The sequence below is a fragment of the Lycorma delicatula genome, chromosome 12 (genome assembly GCF_047948215.1).
Source record: "Lycorma delicatula isolate Av1 chromosome 12, ASM4794821v1, whole genome shotgun sequence".
NCBI classification, from domain to species: Eukaryota; Metazoa; Arthropoda; class Insecta; order Hemiptera; family Fulgoridae; genus Lycorma; species Lycorma delicatula.
In genome coordinates this window covers 24628859-24652212 of record NC_134466.1, presented here as the reverse complement: position 1 = coordinate 24652212, position 23354 = coordinate 24628859, and the positions used below count along the sequence as shown (strand labels likewise).

The window sequence follows — 23354 nt, the reverse complement described above, 5'->3', positions numbered from 1 at the left end:
GGACTAGAAGTAGCTTATAGACCAAGATCAAAGATGGTGTGCCTACGCAAGCTGGGGGGTTGCTACATCTTGCAAAGAAAAATCAGTTTCATTACTTTATTGCTAATCTTAGATACTGAATAGAGAAAGCTGTTGTCATTGGTTTAATTTGTATCTGGTCACTTATACCGATTGGATAGTAATTGAAATAATCTTTGAGGCCAGGGAATGGTAGGTGTAGTGTAAGATACTAAAGAGAGAAAGTGTGTTGTGATTGGTTTTGTTTTTATTGGCTAACCTATTCTGACTGGATAGTTTTTGATGAAATCTTTGAGGTGGGTGAATTATAGGTTTAAACTGAGATACTGAAGAGAGAAAGTCTGTTTTCATTAGTTTTGTTTTCATTTTTTCTCTTATTCTGATTGGATAGAAATTGAAGTTATTTCAATAACTTTGAGGCTGTTGAATAGTAGGTGTAGTCTGAGACAATTAAGAGAGAAAGTCTGTTACCATTAGTTTAATTTTTTTCTGCTCATCTATTCTGGTTGGATAGTTATTTTAGTAATCTTTCAGACCAGTGAATGGTTAGGTGTAGTCTGAGATACTTTAAGGTGAATGTCTGTTTTCAATGGTTTAATTTTTATCTGCTCTCCTATTCTGATTGGATAGCCATTGAAGTAATTTCTACGGCCGGTGAATTGTAAGTGTAATGTGAGACAGTAAAGAGAGGAAGTCTGTTTTCATTTGTTTTTTTCATCTGTTCTCCTATTCTGATTTTATAGCTATAGAAGGAACCTTTGAAGCCGGTGATGGGTAGGTGTAGTCTGAGATACTGATGAGTGAAGGTCTGTTTTCAATGGTTTAATTTGTAACTGCTCATTTATTCTGATTAGATAGTTATTGATGTAATTTTGAGACCAGTGAATGGTAGGTGTAGTGTGAGATAGTAAAGAGAGAATGTCTGTTGTCATTGGTTTCTTTTTTATTGGCTATCCTATTCTGGTTGGATAGTTATTGAAGTAATCATTGAAATCAGTGAAAGGTGGGGGTCGTCCTGGATACTAAAGAAAGAAGGTCTGTGGTCATTGGTTTCGTTTTTATTAGCTAATCTATTCTTATTAGGTAGTTATTGAAGTAATCTTTGAAGCTGGTGAGTGGTAGGTGTAATCTGAGATACTGAAAACAGAATGATTGTTGTCATTGGTTTAATTTAATCGGCTCATGTTTTCTGAATGGAACTAATTGAAGTAATCTTTGAAGTAATCTTTAATGGTAGATGAAATCTGAGATTCTGAAGGGAGAAAGTCTGTTGTCATTGGTTTAATTTGTATCTGGTCACCTATACCGATTGTATAGTAATTGAATAAATCTTTGAGGCCAGTGAATGGTAGGTATAGTGTAACATACTAAAGAGAGAAAGTCTGTTGTCTTTGGTTTAGTTTTTATCGGCTAATGTATTCTTACTGGATAGTTTTTGAAGAAATCTTTGAGGTGGATGAATGGTAGGTGTAAACTGAGATAATGAAGAGAGAAATTCTGTTTCCATTAGTTTTATTTTCATTTCTTCAACTGTTCTGATTGGATATATATTGAAATAATCTTTGAGGCCTGTGAATAGTAAATATAATCTGAGATAATGATGATAGTCTTTTGTGATTGGTTTAATTTGTGTCTTTTCTTCTATTCTAATTGGATAATTTTTTGAAGTAATTTTTGAGGCCAGTAAATGATATGTGTAACCCGAGATACTGATGAGAGAAAGACTGATTGGATTACTATTGAAATATTCTATGTGGCTCGTGAATGGTAGGTGTAATCATAGATACTGAAGAGAAAAGTTTGTTTTCTGTTTTTTAATTTTCATCTGCTTACCTATTCTAATTGGATAGTTATTGATGTAATATTTGAGGCCAGTGAATGGTAGGTGTAGTCTGAGATACTGAAGAAAGAAAGTCTGTTGCCATCAGTTTAGTTTTATCAGCTAACCTATTCTGATTGGATAGTTGTTGAAGAAATCTTTGAATTACTTTTGCTTGCTATCCTATTCGGACATTTTAGTTAGTAAAGTAATCATAAGAGTATTTTGCGATATTGCAGGCTTAATAAATTTCCTCATTGATTTAATTTTTATAGGCTTACTTATTCTGATTAGATCATTATTGATGTTAGCTTAGAAGGCGGCGAAAGTATAATGTAATTTGAAATATGAAGAGTAATTGTATGTTGTCATTCGTTCTGTTCTTATCAACAACTCTATTCTTCTTTTATAGTTACAGCAGTAAACTTTAACTGAAGTGATTGTATAGTGTAATTTGAAATACTGAAGAGTCAGTGTCTGTTGTCATTTAGTTTTTATCTTGCTTTCCAATTTGGGTTAGTTAGTAATAGAAGTAATCTTTCAGGGCATTGAATGTTAGCATAATGAAAGATAACACAGAGCGAATTACTGTTATCATTCGTTCATTTGTTATCGTGTTTTCTATTTTGATTTTATAGTTAATGAAGTAAGCACTGAGGGTGGTGAATTTTAGGTATAATCTCAGATACCGCAGAGTGAATGTCAGTTATCAGTGGATTAATTTTTATCGGCTTTCCTATTCTGATAAAAACGTACTGAAGTAATCTCTAGGGCGATGATTGTTTGGTTTAATCTAAGATACTGAAGAGTGAATGTCTGTTGCCAATGGTTTAATATTTATCGCCTTTCCTATTCTGATAGTTACTACATAGTTACTGTAGTGGTTTTTTAGAATGGAGAATGTTAAGTGTTACCTAAGATACTAAAGAGTGCTAGGCTATTGCCACTGGTTTAAATTTCTTTTTATTAGCTATTCGTTTCCGACTGATGTAATCACTGAGGGCGATTAATGGTAGGTGTAATCTGAGTTAGTGAAGAGTGAATGACTGTTATCATTAGTTTAAATATTATCGGTTGTATTATTCGGATTAGACAGGTCTTGAAGTGAAACCCACCGGGTTGGTCTAGTGGTTAATGCGTCTTCCCAAATCAGCTGATATGGAAGTCGAGAGTTACAGCGTTCAAGTCCTAGTAAAGCCAGTTATTTTTACACGGATTTGAATACTAGATCATGGATACCGGTGTTCTTTGGTGGTTGGGTTTCAATTAACCACACATCTCAGGAATGGTCGAACTGAGAATGTACAAGACTACACTTCATTTACACTCATACATATCATCCTCATTCATCCTCTGAAGAATTATCTAAACGGTACTTACCGAAGGCTAAATAGGAAAATAAAGAAAAGGTCTTGAAGTGAACAATGAGGGTGATGTATGTTATGTGTAATCTGAAATACTCAAGAGTGAATGTGCGTTGTCATTGGCTTTATTGTTATGTTCTTTCCTATTCTAATAAGATAATGACTAAAATAATCTTTGAAGGCAGTGAATGTTGGCTGCAATATATGATAAACTTAAGAGTGATTGTCTGTTGTTATTTAATTTTTATCGTTTTCCTAATTCTGATTAGATAGTTACTGATGTAAACTTGAAGGGTAGTGAACCTTAGGAGTAATCTTAGATCTTGAAGGGTGAATATCTGTTGTCATTTCTTTTAATTTTTATCAGCTATTTTATTCTGATTAGATGCATACTGAAGTGAACTTTGAAGGTGGTGAATTGTTAATTATAATCTGAGATACTAAAGAGAGTATGTCTGTTTCCATTTGTTAAATTTTTATCCTTTTAGCTATCCTGATTACATAGTTACTGAATTAATCTTTGAGTCCAGTGAATGTTTGGTGTAATCTGAGATATGAAGAGTGAATGTCGGTTGTCATTTTTTTATTTTTTATCATTTTTCGTATTTTTATTGTGTACTTACTAAAGTGGTCTTTGAGGGCGGTGAATGTTAGGCGTAATATGTGATAAAAAAGAGTGAATATCTGTTGTGTTGGATTAATTTTTTCCCCTTTTCTATTCTGATTATAATAATCAATGCCAATGAATCGTAGGTATCTGTACCAGAAGTACAGAAGAGTAAATGTTTGTTTCACTGGTTTCATTTTTTCGGCTTTCTACTTTGAATAGTTAGTTATAGTGAAGTAATCTGTGAGGGCAAGAATTATAAGTATAATATGATATTGTGATTTGAATATGTGTCATCATTTGTTTAATTTTTATCAGCTTTTTTATTTTGATTATATTGTTACTGCTGTAATCTTTGAGGGTGGTGAATGGTTAGGTTTAGTATTAAATACTGAAGAGGGAATGTCTGTTGCCATTGGTTTATATTTATTGACTTTTTTTTCTGATTATAAAGTTACTAACCTAATCTTTGAGTTTGATGGATGTAAGGTCGAATCTGAGATACTGATGAGTAAATGTCTTTTGTGATTTGTTTAATTATTTCAGCTTTTAAATTTTGTTTAGGTTATTATTGAAGTAATCATCGAGGGCAATGAAAGTTAGGTGTAATCTGCAGTACCAAAGAGTAAATATTTGTTGTCATTGGATTAGTGTTAATTGGTTATCTTATTCTGATTAGATAGTTACTGAAGTATTTTATGAGGCCGGTGAATGTTAAGTGTAATATTAGATACTGATGAATCAATATCTATTTCATTTGTTCAATTTTTATCAACTTACTTACACTGATTAGGTTGTTACTGAAGTAATCTTTTGGGCCGATGAATGGTAGGTTTAATCTAAAATACTGAAAAGTGAATGACTGTGGTCATTGGTTTAAATTTTATCGCTTTTTTGTTCTGTTTATAAAGATATTGAAGTGAACTTTAGGGATGTGAGTGTTATGTGTAATCTGTGTTACTGATGAGTGAATGTCTGTTGTCATTTGAATATTATTGGTTTTCCACTTCTGATTATAAAAAAAATACTTCTGAAGTAATCAGTGAGGCCAGTGAATGGTACGTTTATACTCAGGTACTGAATAGAGAATTTCTGTTGTCATTGTTATAGATTCTATCCGATTACCTATTCTGTTTAGATGGTTACTGAGGTAATCCTTGAAGCCGGTGAATATTAGATGTAATCTCAGATACTGAAAAGTCAATGTCTGTTTCCATTGGTTTCATTCTTATTCTGGGTACAATATTACTAATGCAATCTTTTAGTGCGGTTTATGATAATTATAATCTGTGATATTACAGGTTGAATATGTGTCGTCTATGGTTTAAATTTATACGCTTTCTTATTCTGATTTGATTGCTACTGAAGTAAACTTTGAGGGCAGTGAATGTTAATTCTAATCTGAGATCTTGAATAGTGATTGTCTGTTGTCATTGGTTTTTTTTTTTATCAGCTATTTTATTCTGATTAGACAGTTATTGTAGTGAACTTATAGATGGTGAATTTTTAGGTCTAATCTGAGATACTGAAGAGGGAATATGGGCTTTTCAATTCTGATTTAGTACCTTTAAAGTAATCATTGATGGCGGTGTATATTAGGTGTAATCTGATATATTGCAGAGTTATTGTATTTTCTCATTGTTTTAAATTTCTTTCTATCAACTTTTTGATTCTGATTAGATATGTACTGGAGTAATCATTGTGGGCGGTGAATTTTGCATGTAATCTATGATACCAGAGTGAATGTCTGGTTTCATTTACTTAATTTTTTTTATTGGTTTCTCTATTCTGATTAGAAAGATTACTTCTGGAATCTGAGATGGAGGTTTATGATAAGTGTACCTTTGATGTTCCAGATTGAATAAGTGTCATCATTGATTTAATTTTTATTGGCTTTCTTTTTCTGATTAGTTAGTTACTGAAGAAAAGTTTGACGGATGTGAATGTGAGATGTAATCTTAGTTATCAAAAAATGAATGTCTGTTGATATTGGATTAATTTTTATTTTATTGGCTTTCCTATTATGATTATACAGTAACTGAAGTAATATTTGAGGTCGGTGAATGTAATATCTAATCTGAGATACTGAAGAGTGAATATCCGTTTAATTGGTTTCATTTTAATCGGCTTTCTTATTTTGAATTGTTGGTTAGTGAATTAATCTTTGAGGGAGGTTAATGATAAGTGTAATCACTGATTATGCAGGTTGAATATATGTCATAATTGCTTTAATTTTTATCGGCTTTCCTATTCTGATTAAATTGGTACTGAAGTAATGTTTGAGGCCAGTGAATGGTAGGTGTAATCTGACTTATTAAAAGTGAATGTGTATTGAAATTGGTTTCATTTTTATTGGCTTTCCTACTCTGGGTACAATGTAACTAATGGAATCTGTGAAAGCAGCTAATGATAAGTGTAATCTGTGATATTTGGAGGTTGAGTATATGTCCTAATTGCTTTAATCTGTATTATCTTTGTTATTGTGATTAGATAGTTATTGATGTATACTTTAAGGACAATGAATGTTAGGTTTAATTTGAGATACTGAAGAATAATTGTGTGTTGTCTTGTTTTTATTCTGCATTCCTATTTTGTTAAGGTAGTTAATGAAGTAGTCTTTGTGGGCGGTGAATGATATGTGTAATCTGAGTTGCTGAAAAGAGAATGTCTCTTATCATTTGTTTAATTTCTATCGCCTTACCTATTCCAATTAGATAGTTACTGATGTAATCTTTGAGGCCAGAAGAATCGTTTCACTAGATCATCTGTTCATCATTCTTAAGAAGAAATTTCCAATATCAAAATTAAAGACGATAAACCGCAAAACATACTTAGGCGTTGAAAACGGCGTAGTAGTGTTAAAACTTGACTATTATATTTCATATACTGAATTGTGTTCAGAATTAATCGAATGACAGTTTTATTTAGTATTCTATTTTTAAATAAAGATATATGTATAACCTAATATAGTATGACTGTATTAGAAATAAAATGTTGTAGTAGAATTGATTGTTTTTTGTTTTTTTTTTTTTAATATGTTACCTTTCATTTCCTTTTTTATTTATACCATATACAAACTTTTTTCCACCTACTCCCCTTCGCCGTACCCGCGATTGAGCATAGAACAGCATAGGGAGTGTCCTTTCTACTCTAACAGCCCTTCCCACCTACTGGCAGTATGTCCGGCATGGCAGCTCGGGCTGCCAGTCGGATCTTTATTTTATATTATATTAGTAAGCCATGACTAATTAGCAACCCATTACAGTACCCCACTTCCTGTGCGGTATTTTTAGCAGGACTCCTACATGAGGCTATCCAGTTGTCATTTTAAAGAACTACTACAAGGGGTCCCCAATCCCTCATCAAGAATGGCTCACCTCGGCGAACCGTCCTCTCCAGATCGAGGCTGCCCTCCCTAACTAAACACACGCATGGTTACACACGATCAAGATCCCAACCGTTACGAGATTTTGTCTTCGATATTCTAGTAGCTAGCTTCACCATATTTCCCCAGGCCTGCCTACTGGAAATGAATATAACCCATAGTCCTCTCTGGAGTAAGCCAGGTCAAACCCAGCTCCTGCCGAACACTGTCCCACCTACAACAGTGGTATATGGTGTGCTCCTGTGTGCCCTGTGATTCGCAGTATCTACAAGCAGAGGTAGCGCGTTTACCAAACCGGCACAGGCACTCCTCAAACTTCCCATACCCGGTTAGCAGCTGGGAGAGGTAGAATCTCACCTCCTCCAAAACCACGCCGAACCCACAGATCAATGTTAAGTATAATGCGAATAGTCCATTCCCACCGATGTAAATGCCTCGGCAGACATTTGCATCAGTAAATACATATCGAATTTCGCCTTCACGTAGGCCTCAAACGGACATGTTCACATCCAATCTAACATGGTTCCCTCAAACTAATTAACCGAAACGCGGAAGCGCGAACCCTGCGCCTAGTACAGATTTTACAACACCGTTCGTGACTGTGAATGCCTCAGAAAATGAACGAGTTTAAAGTTAAATCAGTGCTACACTAATACCAATCAAAATTTTGTTTTACGCAACACAGAAATTCAGACCTACTCCCAAATAAGTCGACCAGTTTAGGTCACCTAACAAGGGGAACGCAACCTCATTCCGGTCCGCGCAGGAGCCGGGGACAAACTCTGCACTCCCACCCGGTCCCATCATGGTGTATCGCGTGGCATTACCAATTCACGATCAGGACTGCCACCGGCCGAGGGAAGCCACGTCCCCGGTCGCACGGGCTACCATACCCCGGCAGCGCACCACCCCCACCAGTGGGAGGAAGAAAGAATACTTACTGTTTTTTTTACGATAATGATAAAATGCTGCTTACAAGTAGTATTTCATGTGGTTTAATAACTTTCAAAAATGCCACCGTTGTGTTCAATGCACTTTTCAACGCGTTGTACTAGATTTTGTGTTGCCAGTCTAACAGTATCTTTGCGTTCCTTGATTATAGCTGCAGCGTTGAGAATGCGAGGAATCAGTTCATCGCGTGTGTCTACTTTTTGCTTGTAAACCTCATTTTTCAGGTTTTTCAGGTCCCAGAACTGTATCTCTTTTAGTTTCTATGATATCCCATATAAAACGCCAACAGATTATCTTATATAAAACGAATTTGAAAAAAAAATCGTGGATACCGGTGTTCTTTGGTGGTTGGGTTTCAATTAACCACAAATCTCAGGAATGGTCGAACTGAGACTGTACAAGACTACACTTCATTTAGACACATACATATCATCCTCTGAAGTAATACCTGAACGGTAATTCCCGGAGGCTAAAACAGGAAAAAGAAAGAAAAAGGCTCTTTCTTGTAACTCTTTATCAGTCTGCGCTCTTCGTCGAGAATCGCTGTAGACGCTGTATGGTATATCGTGCACTTTATAGGGTTTATAAATCTAGTTTATTCCCGCCGGATCGCCTCTTTCCAATCTTTTTTGTGGTTTGGTCCCTGTACTGGTAGCCCTGTATGTGACCCTCGAAAGGGAGCATGTCTATCGCCCGATTGAGTACAGTTCCTGTAACGTTGCCTTCGATGCCGAATGCTTTACCTGGTAAACTTGCAACCGAACTTAATAGATCACGTCCTCTTTTCTCACTAACGTACAGCTTATTCGCGTTTTTCATTTTATACTCAACTAAAATTCTTCAGATGAATCATCCGTTTTTATATCTGATTCATTTCAGTCTGAATTGAAACATTTTTTCATCACCGCTTTTCAATCGGGAACAGTTTCGTCTAAACGCTGTCTAACGGCAGGATCGTTTGCATTTTCATTTGTTGAAGGGGTTTCTTCGTTTTTTCCAATCATACTTCCGACTCTGGTGACGACTTCGTTGAATTTCTGCTAGATGAGTAACCGCGCGCATATCTCATTGTTATCAGATCGTTTTCATCGTCTGGATGAGCCGCGTTTTTAGAGCGAGCACCATTAAAATCTAAGACTTTAAAATTATCCGCTTCCTTGCGCGCTAAAAAACCAGTCACAGCCACAGATGAAATAGAAAAACTTCATTCGTCTAATTCGGAAGATATCCTTTCGCAAATGTTTTTTTATACTTTCTTGTCCTCACCTACATCAAATTTACTCATAACCGTATGCTACTGGCGATTTATTGTAGCTTTTGAAATACATAAAATACTTCGCGTTCGTTTTTATAAATACATCTTTCGGTTTAAAATCTGTAATCCTGTACACCCTATTGTTATAATTGTTGACCAATTCATTTAATATACTTAACCATCGGTAATCCCCTTGCTCAGTAAATTTATGCCACATGTTAGATATTGAACCGCTCAAATGTTGAAGCCTTTTTATCGGAATATGTTGATTAATGATTGATGTCAAACTTAAAAAGTAATGCTTTCATTTTTGAGTTAAACCACTCACTATCTTCATCTGTTTGAAAATTTTTAATTTTGTATTTTATAATATAGGTTCAAGGACTTTTACAATATCATCAGCTTTTTTACTTTTTAATGGGAAAGCAAAAGCATATTTACAAAAATAATTTAAAAGTGTAAGAATATATTTATATTCTCCATTTATCCTAGAATATTGTATCATCTCTACCAGATTAGCCTGGTACAAATCATCTATCCCTTTCAGCTCAACAGATCTTGTTAGATAGTTTCTACGAGCTTGTTTGTGAAGCTCTTTTGCAATATCTCTTTCACACTAATTGCTGAATGTCAACTAAAAAAGCCTGTCAACATTTTGTCGACAGGCTTTTGTTGACATTGATTAAACATTTTGTTGACATACGAGGTGCAACAATAAAGTAATGAGACTGTTGTGAAAAAAAAATGTTGCTTACCGTTTTAGTCATGTTTAGTGTTGTCTCCTTCAAAGTAGTTCCCCTCTGATTGCACACACTTATTCCAGCGCTTCTGCCATTGACGGTAACATTTCTGGAACTCATCTTCTGTAATATCCACCAAGACCCTCGTCACAGCTTTTTGGACATCTTGTGTGGTTTGAAAATGGTGTCCCCTGACCGCCATTTCGACTCTTAGAAATAGAAAAAAGTCGCACGGAGCGATATCTGGTGAATAAGGTGGCTGTGGTAGTACTGAAATTTGTTTTGAGGTTAAAAATTGCTGTACTGACAGAGCAGTATGGGATGGCGCATTATCGTGATGCAGAATCCAATTATCAGCAATGTTGACACGAACTCGTTTACGAAGTCTTTCTAAAATTTCATTGTAGAAATATTGGTTAACTGTTTGTCCAGGAGGCACCCGCTCTTTATGAACAATTCCTTTGGAATCGAAGAAGCACACAAGCGTGCATTTCACTTTTGACTTTGACATGCGAGCTTTTTTTGGTCTGGGTGATCCCTTTGAGCACCATTGCGAACTTTGGCGTTTTGTCTCTGGATCGTATTGAAAAAACCAACCTTCATCACCAGTGATAACACGGCTCAACAAATCCGGATTGATTTCCGTTTGCTCTAACAGATCGGCTGCCACATTTTTCCGTGTTTCTCGCTGTTGTGTGAGATTTTTGGGAACCATTTTTGCACAAATCTTTCTCGTACCAAGATCTTCAGTTAATATTAGACGAACCGTTTCTCGATTGATGTTGAGTTCTTCTGCGATTATTTTCACGAATAATCTTTGATCAGATCGTACGATTTCACGCACCCTGGTCAAGTTGACATCTGTCCGTGAGGTTGATGGTCGTCCACTGCGGTCTTCATCTTCAACATTTGTTCTGCCTTCACTAAAAATTTTATGCCGCCGAAAAGCATGAGCTCTTGACATAACCTCCTCTTCAAAAGCCTTCTGAAGCTTACCGTAAGTTGTCGTTGCGTTTTCACCCGATTTAATGCAAAAAGAAATGGCATATCGTTGCACAATATTTTGCGGTTTCATTTCTGTGACGAGGACACAAACACAATAATTAGTTATTTCCTACTGTACATAACGAAAAAGTTTTTTCAATCTGTTAAAAATTAAACTGTTTTGTTGTTAATAAAAGTCAACATGTTTAAAATTTTATTTGTTTTCTGTTGAAATTATTTATATCAATCTTCTTATAATTAAATTTTCTACAATTTATGTTTAAAAAAATGTATGATTTATTGCCAATTTAACAACGTTATTGTACGTCAAAAAAAAATTGTTTTACATGGTTGTAAATTTTTACAAACAATTGTTTTACAAACAATTGTTTGTAAAAAAATGTTTTTTGACCCTATTTTTGGCGTTTTACATGGGATATCTTAGAAACTAAGAGAGATACAGTTCTGGGACCTATTTTTTTCGATTTCCCAGCTCAAAAACCATAAGAAACAATTGAATTTGCCCCTTAATTGACCTTCCCAGAATTTCAGAACGCCTTAATTTACCCGGAGGAACTGAAACTCGGGCGAAATCTTTCACCCTGTATAACTCGCTAACGAAGCGTTTTCGGACCTATGTTTATATGTAATTTTTTCTTATTTTTAGCCTCTAGAATGAGTTGTCAAAGTATTGCCCTATCCTCCTGAATCATGCTGTATATAAAAATTTGTTGTAACTTTATAGAACAATAAATGTATGTTTTTTTTAAATTTAGTTTTATTTACTTATTCTTCTTTCATTAAAAAAAGGTTTAATTAAAAATAAAGGATAAGATAGAAAGAAGTAATGTAAACAGATTAAAACTTTAAAAAAATATTTATTTAATTCCCCAGTTTTTAAAAATATTTTTTCACTAGTTATATTTTACAATACATACGATAAATACATATTACACTACATATAATAGATTCATTTTACAATATATATATATATATATAATAGATAAAATTTTACAATTCATGTAATAGATTCATTTTACGGTACATAAAATTTACAAATACATACATATAACATTTACCAATAATTTTTGTATAATATTGATTTGTTCTATTCACCAAGTAAATAATCATACCACTCACAATTTCTTGGTGTTATAAAATGTATTTTTATAGATTTTCATGACCTTTATTTAATATAATTGTTAAAATATTATTAAATTCTCTGTAGATAAAAAGAAAATATGTAAGTATTTTCTACATCATTCATCAAAAAGAATCTAAAAGAATCCATTCATCCACGATTTCCTTTAATTTAATAGTGTTAAATGAAAAAGCAAACAGCAACAGTAACAATTGAAGAACATAAAGAAGCCGTAATAAGAAAGGAAGTCCGACAAGGATGTTCCCTATCCGTTACTTTTTAATCTTTACATGGAACTAGCGATTAATGATGTTAAAGAACAATTTAGATTCGGAGTAACAGTACAAGGTGAAAAGATAAAGATGCTACGATTTGCTGACGATATAGCAATTCTAGCCGAGAGTAAAAAGGATTTAGAAGAAACAATGAACGGCATAGATGAAGTCCTACGCAAGAACTATCGCGTGAAAATAAACAAGAACAAAACAAAAGTAATGAAATGTAGTAGAAATAACAAAGATGGACCGCTGAATGTGAAAATAGGAGAAGAAAAGATTATGGAGGGAGAAGAATTTTGTTATTTGGGAAGTAGAATTACTAAAGATGGACGAAGCAGGAGCGATATAAAATGCCGAATAGCACAAGCGAAACGAGCCTTCAGTAAGAAATATAATTTGTTTACATCAAAAATTAATTTAAACGTCACGAAAAGATTTTTGAAAGTATATGTTTGGAGTGTCGCTTTATATGGAAGTGAAACTTGGACGATCGGAGTATCTGAGAAGAAAATATTAGAAGCTTTTGAAATGCGGTGCTATAGGAGAATGTTAAAACTCAGATGGGTGGATAAAGTGACAAATGAAGAGGTGTTGCGGCAAATAGATGAAGAAAGAAGCGTTTGGAAAAATATAGTTAAAAGAAGAGACAGACTTATAGGCCACATACTAAGGCATCCTGGAATAGTCGCTTTAATATTGGAAGGACAGGTAGAAGGGAAAAATCGTGTAGGCAGGCCAAGTTTTCAATATGTAAAACAAATTGTTAGGGATGTGGGATGTAGAGGGTATACTGAAATGAAACGACTAGCACTAGATAGGGAATCTTGGAGAGCTGCATCAAACCAGTCAAATGACTGAAGACAAAAAAATAATGAAAAAATATATATTGTGTAAATAGTAAAAACATATTCGAGGATTTGGTTTCTCTTTATAATTAAATTCACTGAAAATATTTACCACAAAATTTAACTTTCTTTTATCTAAGAATAAGAAAAAGTGTTTTAATTCATCGTTAACTTAAGTTGTGCCGCACATTATATTCCTTACTACCTTTAAACAGGAATATGTCACCAAGGTTAGTAATTTACTTGGTCTAATATTAAGAAAATTTGATTTAAAATTCATATTTAACTGAAAAGAAAAAAAACAAAATGGAAAATAATTTATGTAAATTTTTATATATCAAATAAACGCTTAAGTTCTACATGCGTATCGAAATGTACCCCAAGGTAGAGTTACTTTTTTGTTAATTGCTACACGTTTATCATTGTAATTCCTTAATAATCAGGAAATAATTGTTCACAAAAATGAATAGATCGTGTAAACTAGAAGGATCTTCCTGAATCAAATCCAACATGAATTGGCATTCAGGACTGATATTAGCACAATATACTTCTTCCCACCATAAACTGCGTACATATTCGTTACGTGAAATTCATTTATTATTTGCAGACACATCTTATAAATAAATGGTTAATTATAGTAAACCTACCTTTAAAATAGAAGTTTTACTGATTAAAATGTACAGAAAATTTTTAGCTTGGAAAAGAATACATAAAAATTAATACAATTTCTTCACAATAAAACAGACATTATGCAAAAAAATTTATATAGAATAACTAAAATAATGCATACATATATTAATTAGTTTCACGCTAAAACAAATGGTATTTAAATTTTGATAAATTAACACAAATATCATTAATTGTACGCAATTAAACTGGAGCATAAAATATATAACGTACATAATTTAATTTAAAAAAAAAAACAATTGCATAATTAATCTTGAGAAATACATTTACATATATATTATTTATAGTGCGTACTACAAATTATATTGCTTGTAATTATTAAAATTGTGTAATTATTAAATAAATTTAATACTTAAAATTATTTAACATTAAAAAGTTATAATTATTATTTATATAAAGACATATTTAAGCTACAAATTATAGTAAAAAAATCGTTTTACACGCCTAGTTGATAATGATGTAAGTAAAGAGCAAAGAAAAACGTAATAGCACAGATCACTACACAAAAAAAACAAAAAAAAAACATAAATTTGACAGCAGTTTATGTTAGGTATAATCTGAGATCTTGAAGAGTGAATGTCTGTTGTCATTGTTTAGTTTTTGAACGCCTTCTTCTTCTGATTAGATACTCACTGAAGTAATCTTTGAGGCCGGTGAATGGTACATGTAACCTACGATACGCTAGGGTGAATGTTTGTTGTCATTGCTTAATTTTTCTCGGCCTTCCTATTCTGATTATGTAGTTACTGAAAAAATTCTTTGTGGGCGGTGAATGGTAGGTGTAATCTGAGATAGAGTAGAGGGAAATTCTTTTGTCATTGACAAAAAAATCGATAGCAAATGATCAATATTTGGATTCAGTTTTGTTAGGAATAAGCGCAATATCAAACAAGCGTTGCTGACGGCGGCGGCGGCGGCGCTTTGCAAGTCTCAACACGTTCGTTGTACTGAATATGGAATATGCAAGTTTTTACAAGTAACAGTCGCTGAGCTTCTCAAAACATTATCTGCCTAGATTGATACGCAAAGTCAAGCCAACATTTTATTTAGTTCTTCACTATCGAAACCGGATGAATTTTCGTGGACCCCCGCTTACGAATTGTGAACCCCCATTTTTTTGTCACGCCAACGTAGACCCCCGTCGAGTCTCCCGTGGACCCCTGAGGGGACCACTTTGGGAATCAACGATTTAAACAGTCGAAGGGAAAATCTTTATATTTAAATAATTATTCTTTGACTATATCCATACATATACGCAAATACTCATTTTTGTATATTTATAATTTGATTTTTTTAAAAATCTATTTCTTATTTATTTATTCATCTTTTTTAATTCTATAAAAAATATATTATAGATTACAACTATCACTGCTCCAGAATTGGTCTAAAATAATAGAACACCTCCCTTATTCTGAGATCAACCTAACAATTTTTATATTTTAATTTCTATTCTATTATTGACATGAAACAATAATAATTATATTAATTGTTGCCAAACAACCGAATTTTAGATTTTACATTCATTCACAATTTTCACTTACATTTTAAAATTTCACTTAAAAATGTTCACTGCTTACTGATTTATTACACAAATTACACAAAAAAAATTAATATTCGTAAAGTTAAATGAAATAAAAAACAAAAAAAATTAAAAATGAGCAGAAAAGTTGTTTTAGATAAATGTAATTATGATTTTGATTTTGAATGTCTTCCAGAGATACCATTGTATGCTTTACGTAAGTATAAACAATTAAAAAAAAAAAAATGACTCCATATGTGTATATTAAATTAGTATATTTCCAAGGGTATATCCAAGGGTATTTCCAAGGGCATTGTATTCGTATTTAGTAAAAATATATTTGTATAATATTATATTGTTGAGAAAATAATGAAAATTTATTCCCATGGTATTTTATTCCTAAATTGATAATTCTGAAATCGATCTTGTACCGTAAATTTATGATTTGGTAGTCATGGATACGGTATTTATAAAATTGGAATTAACTAATATGTTATTAACAAGTAAACACGGTAGCTAATAAATCACCAATGGAAATCAGTTGAATCAAACATGGCGTAAAAGTACATTTTTTATAATTTTTTTTTTCAATTTTCGGAAACTTCTGGTGTTAGCCGGGAACAAAATTTTTGCGAGATAAATTTTTGTAGTAAAATTTAGAAGATAAATACAAATTTGACATAGAGTATTAAAATTTCTCCTTTTATCTGTTTCTTTGATACCGTTCACGTATTATCATTAGTATAGTTGATTGTTGTTTATTCTTTCTTCTTTATCCTTTAATATTTGTGTTTTATTTTACAGTGCCAAGAAAAAAAAGTAAAAAAAGAGTCACATTTACATATGACGACATTGTATGCAATCGTAAGTATTTTTTTTTTAAGTTTCTATGTACAGTTTTGAAATAGTAGAAGTTATTTTCTTTTTATGCAATCGCTATTTCTACTTTTACGTATGAAGTGGTAGAGTTAAGCATTTAACTTTATTAAAATTTAAACTTTAATTATTTTAATTACCGTATTAGGTAAATAATACAGATGAAGGTCGGGCAATTGCTATTGTAATATTAATTTCACTCGCTTTCTTGTCTGCATTTTAGCGATTTAAAAAAATACCACATATAAATTCTAAATAATATAAGAGGGTAATTTTTTTTCCAAGGTCCGATCGGTCGCGATATAAAAAACCGCGCAAAAATCGGATGAACCTTTGCGCATATGTGTTCCGCAGCGTCTCTAATATGGTCTTCAATCACGCCGCGTCACTTCGTTTAGTTCTGAATACGCAGCTAGCGCGCAAACATATCTACAACAGTAGCATCTCCCGCCAAGTGTGAAGTGCGTGCGGTAATTCGATTTCTTCAGGCTGAGGGGTGTAATGCGGCTGAAATTCATCTACGAATAAGTAATGTGTACGGTGAAACTTCAATGAGTGACAGCAAAGTGCGACAATGGTACAGGAACTTTAAAGCAGGACGTACAGATGTTCATGATGCAGGCGGTCAGGGAAGGAAGCGAGTGTCAACCGATGATCTCGATGAGCGAGTGGATGAGGCGATTGGAGAAAATCGTCGGTTTACAATTTCTGTATCGAGCGATTTGTTTCCTGAAATTTCAAGATCAGCTCTCTACACCATTGTGAGTGAGAGACTTCAGTACCGCAAACTGTGTGCGAGATGGGTTCCCAAGATGCTGTCCGACCGACACAAAACAACGAGAATGGACGCCTCCCTAACGTTTCTCCAGCGCTACCACAATGAAGATTTTTTGAACAAAATTGTCACAGGGGACGAGACACGGGTACATTTCGAAACTGAAGAAACAAAAGAACAATCCAAACAGTGGATGCATTCTCATTCTCCCAGTAAACCAAAGAAGTTCAAGCGAACCTTCTCCAACAGAAAGTGTACAGCTACTGTGTTCTGGGACCGGAATGGAGTTCACTTGGTGGAATTCATGGAACGTGGTACGACCATCACTGTAGCCTCATACTGCGTGACTCTTCAACGTCTAGGAAGGGAAATTCAGAATAAGCGGAGAGGAATGTTGTCATCAGGCATTGTCTTTGTTAAAACCAAAGAAAGAATAAAAAAATTAAGAGAAGATGATGAATATAAAGAGAGAGAAAATTTGAAAACTAGAGAACGTATAGACAAATTAAGATCAGAAGAATTATATCAAACCAAAGAGCGATTAAATGATTTACAACAAAAAACAAATAAACGAAATGATCAATTAGGGAGAATATTATCCGACAATATCAGAGAAGTAATGAACTAAAAGATAAGAATTTTTGCAATTTATTAAAAATCGTGCATGTCGTAATTTTTAATATAAAAATCAGTGTACTCGTAACTATTGTTCTTGTGAGGGTCTACTTTTCAGTAACTCTGTAGTTCCGGGTTCGAATCCCGGTCAGGCATGGCATTTTTCACACACGCTACAAATCATTCATCTCAATCTCATCCTCTTTGCATTAATCATTATTGCTTAACTGCGAACCCGGAGGTTAAAAGTAAAAAAAAAAAAAACAAAAAAAAAACCTCTGTAGTTAACCTTATTATAGATAAACTTAGGCAGAAATTCCAGAATAATTAAATAAAATTAAACTAGGAAATCCAAAAATGATACGATTCTAAATTATAATTTTCATTTAATATTAAATAATCAGGTGTTTCACCAACTTTGTTACATATACTCATAGGTAAGATGTCTGTTAAATTACATATACACATTTTTAAAAGAACATAAAATTTTATTTCACTAATAACGTCTGACTTTCTTTTCATGTTATTTTTTTTTATTGTTTTTTGAATAATCATTCATTGTAAATTGTTTTTACAATCATCGGCTAATAATTATTAATAAATCAATATATTTAAATTAAAAAAAAGTGTTAAAAAAACGAAGATGAAGTCTGATTCGAGCCGATGTGCTTTCCCTTGTAAGATATAAATATTTCATTAATTAAAATTTTATTTGGCTATAACTCTGGAACCGATGAAAATAAGTGCCACTTATGATATATCGTGAAAAAGCTCTAAATGAGGGCTTATTACTGCAGTTAATAAAAAGTTCAAAATCCAAATTTTTTTATGGATTTTAGGCTTTTTGGACACTTTTGGTTCAGTCAATTGCAATCAAAAAGGAAACTGCACAATTAGATGTTACAACAGTCCTAAATCCAAAATATCAAAATACTACGGCTAATCGTTTTGAGTTATGCGGGATACATACGTACATACGTCACGTCGAAACTAGTCAAAATGGATATTTCCGTAGAAATCTGAAAAGCGACAAGGAAGTAAAAAAATCAAAGAGAAGAAAAGTTATAAAAATCTGATAGTTTTTCTTCGTGTTCGGTCAAGTGCATGGGGAAAACGAAATTTTTTCAGTATACTGCATTAAAATTGTTTAAAAGCTTTAAGACTTTAGCTTTAATTTCTTTTCTTGTATGTCTCTCCTAATTTCCTGAACCGAAATATTCCACATTAAAGAGAAAAGGCCACTTTTGTCTTTAATGCTGCTTTTGATACAAATAAATATAGAAATTAAGGGATTTTGATCTAGCTTTAATGGAAAATTGTGTAGTCTAATGTAGCGTTGCAGTTTTTGGCTTTTGTTCATTTTGTGCTAAGGTATTGAAATCTTTAAAGACCGAGACTGCAACATGTATCACCCGTTCTCAGCTTAACCCAAGATCACGTTACAGTCTTAATCATTGATAATTTAAATATCGCGGCGACTTACGGCTGTTTTTAAATAAATTAGAACCTGATATTAACAAACTCGTTAAAACACATCAGATTCTTCCTTCACATTAATGTAAGTCGTAATTTTTCAATTGAAAGCTTCTTTTTTAATTATTGTATTGTTATATATTGAATATGCTATTACTATTGTTGTTAGATGACTATATAGATACAATTGTAATTTTTTTGAAAACAATTTTAATAAAAATACTTCCACATATGCGTGTTTTAATTGATCTCATCTAAAATGTAAGTTTCAACTCAGAAATAGAATATGCCACGTTTAAAAATAATAATTGCAATTGCTGCTTTAAAGAGCCCATCGTAAAAACAGCAACTGCAATTATTACTTTTAACAGATGATAAACGTTGGTTGTGCTTTTGTTGTCAATGAAAGAACTTAAATGTTTGGCCTACCCGGTATTACGAGTGTGTTCACCGCTGAACTACTCGCTATAAATAAGGCTCTAAATATCATTTTAACCCTAAATATAGAAACATTCTTATTTGCAGTGACTCGTGTAGTGCTCTCCAGGCGTTAGAAAACTTTTATTCCAAACATCCAGTCGTCATTTAAATTTACAATGCAATCGCTGAGTTGAGTAATCGCAACACAGAAGTAAGTTTTTGCTGGATCCCTAGCCACGTAGGGATTCCAGGTAATGAACAAGCAGATTATACTGCCAGAGAAGCGTGTATTCAACCTCCTTTCACCACCCGAGTTGCTATTTCTGATTTTATTAATTATGTAAAACAATCACTAAGAGCAGGGTGGCAAAGTGACTGGGCGACTACCGTCGACAATAAACTCCGACGGATTAAAGATTCAATGTTGCCATGGGACTCATCTTGCAAAAAAACTCGTCGTGAGGAAGTAGTCCTCTGCCGATTGGGGATACGACATACGAGGATCACACACGAGTACCTATTATCAGGAGGACACGCACCCCTATGCACACGTGCAACTGCCACCACTTTCTCAAAGACTGCATATGTTATGCGGCGTTGCGTCGTAAATTTAATCTACCCAGAAACATCCGTGGTATCTTGTACAATAATAACGAAATTTTGAATGTTTCTGTTTTTGCGTAGTACCAGGTTACTGCAAAAAATGTAATATCATGTCTTTAATTTTATTATCCGAGAAGGGAGCCTTTTGCACAACCTATCGGAATTAGGTAAATTTCATATAGTTTCTTTATTCTATTATTTTAACTTTTATATTTTAAAGACTCCGTCTGCGATATTAGTTTTGGCTTTATTTCACTTTTTTGACTTTTGTTTTAATAAATTTTTATTATACAGAGAGTCCCATATAAAACGCAACCCAACTTTATATTGGTAGGTATTGAAATAATAAAAAGGCATGTGGAAATGTAAATGTAATTTTTATTATTACCATCCATTACCTTACATTTAGAGTAAATATTGGAAGTGGCCGCCATCTTCTTGAATACAAGCTTCAATTCCTTTTACAGCGTTTCTTACAACTTTTTTCAAAGTTTGTGGCTGGCTAATTAATACAGCTTGTTCAATATTGACTTTCAATCGTTCAAGTGTTCGTGGTTTGTCGCTGTAGGTTTTTTCTTTGAGGTAACCCCATAGAGAAAAATCCGCCGCAGTCAAATCTGGAGATCTTGGTGGCCACAAGCTTTGACCGATAACACGATTACCGAAGAATTCCTCGACGAAATCAGAAGTTGAACCTGCGTAGTGCGATGTCGCACCGTCATGTTGTAGCCGGCAGTGTCTGTCTTCCTCTTCCAAGAGTGCAAAGAAGTGAAATAAAATATCCTGATATCGTTCTGCATTAACGGTGTACTCGAAAAAAATAGGGCCGATTATTTTCTTCCGCGATATCGCGCACCACACGCCCGACTTCTGCGGGTGTAATTGTTTTTCGTGATAAACTTGGGGATTTTCAGCACTCCAAATTGTACTGTTTTGTCTGTTTACGTAGCCGTCCAAATGAAACCGTGCTTCATCTGTGAAAAATAACGAACCCGTAACGTTAATTCCCTCCCTCGCGCAGAAATCGACGAAACCGTTGACAATATTGTAGCCGTTTTTCTTTGTCGGGCTCAAAAGTCGATGAACCGTTTGAATGCGATAAGGCCGTAATTGTAATCGTTTGGTCGCCCGATGATTTAGACAAATTAATTTCAGCATACAAACGTCTGATCGATTTATTTGGCGAGGCGAGTAATCGGTATGTAATTTCAGTTAATGTATCTGTATTCAACACCGACGCAGATCTTTTGTGTTCCTTGTTATTAACAGAACCGGTCTGTCTAAATTTTGTGACTAACCTTAATACTGATGTTTTGTTAGGAGCCGGTTCATCCGGGTACTTATGGCGAAACAAATCTTGCACTGCAACCGCTGATTTCGTACTGAAGTACGACTCGACAATGAAAACAGGTTCATCTAGCGAAAACACCATCTTGTCTCTAGCAAGCAATACACTGAACGTTATGATTGAATTGTTGTTACTATCGGTAGTGTTCTACTGCGTCGCCGCGATGTTCAGATGTTGGACGAGTCCATTTCAGTCCATTTCGAGTAGGGGACTAACCTTGACTTTTGAAATTTCATGGATGAGTGATTGATGGGTTGCGTTTTATATGGGACACCCTGTATGATTTATATTAATTTTAAACCTAATAAGTTGTATTATTTTAGAGTTATTTTACCTTTCTATTAAAGAAAATTCCGGACGATGATAACGCACAGGCGTTTTTCGTCCTCCCCCCCAATAAAAAACAGATGGTAAGTTTAAAAATTGAATGTGCTAGAAAATATTTGATTCTCAATGTAGACGGTTTTAGAATTTTGAAGCTTTTCGTTGTAAAAGTCTTTGTTGTTGTTGTCAATTCGCTGAATTCATGAACGTTATTTAGTTACAATTGGCAAAAACGTTTAACAAAATCATGTGTTATGAAACAATAAACCATGTAACATTTTTGCGGCGTGTTTTAGGCCCGCCTTTTTTCTAGTAAAATAAATAATATATTACCTTTTATTGTACATTTCTGGTTTTTTTTTCTTTTAAATGTTTTAATTAATAAATTAATATTTTTTAATTCTTTTTCTAGCTATTTACAACTGTCAAGTTTCGCCTGATTCGAGATATTATACTGAAAACGAGTTAAGAGAAAGGGAATTAAAAAATATCCCCAAAGAAAAACCATTATGCCCAGAAGACAATAATACAAGCGATTTTGTAAGTTTTTTTTACTTTTTGTAGATTTATTTGAATATGGAGTGTTGCATCATAAGTTGAATCTAGCACACATTTCGGTTGATGTTGATAAAAGAGAAAAAACATTTAAAAATTTCTAGATATCAGTTAAAACTAATATTACCCATTATACGATTATTATTTTAACTACACAAAACATTAAGACACAAAAGACAAGTACAACACACAACACTTACGGGGTGTAAAGGGCCTCGATATTAAAATTTGAGATAAGGTTCTCAAAAGACCATGAAATTAAAAAATTCAACCTATCAATACCACATCCTTCTTTCTTTCTTCTACGAGTCTCGTTTATAGTTTTTCTAAGCACCCTTAGGGCGACCAGAACCGCCGTTGAGCAGCTTATCGGTCGCGCCAGGGTGCCGTGGCAGTTGAATCCTTCTTATAAACAGGCTACAGGCATGCGCCGCGCACACCCATAGCCTCGCGCCCTCAATCCACCCTTGAGGGTCCCCCATGCCATCATCGGACACACCCCGACTCACTGCTCTTAAGTGCAGGTGAGCCAAAATGGCCTAGGCAAGAGGGCTACCTCCCGTTACTACATTATTATTATTATTATTATTATCCCGTTACTTATTATTATTATTATTATTATTATTTATTATAATGTTTTCATGGTTTCAGTAATATTTTATTTTACTGTAATATTTTCAACATGATTAAATTATTATAATTTATTACATGACAAACATTAATAAAAAGATTCCAGTCGAGATGGTGTCGAATTATTTAATTTTATTTGGGA

The 23354-nt window shown here is 33.6% G+C and overlaps 1 protein-coding gene across 1 annotated transcript in view; it reads left to right on the top strand.

Moving 5' to 3' along the window:
- Positions 1-23354, top strand: part of LOC142333371 (uncharacterized) — a 109886-nt gene that overhangs the window by 51711 nt on the left and 34821 nt on the right. The window contains exons 4-5 of the mRNA XM_075380392.1: positions 16398-16457; positions 22440-22567. Coding sequence (XP_075236507.1) covers positions 16398-16457; positions 22440-22567 — 188 coding nt within the window. The remainder of the gene's footprint in view (positions 1-16397; positions 16458-22439; positions 22568-23354) is intronic.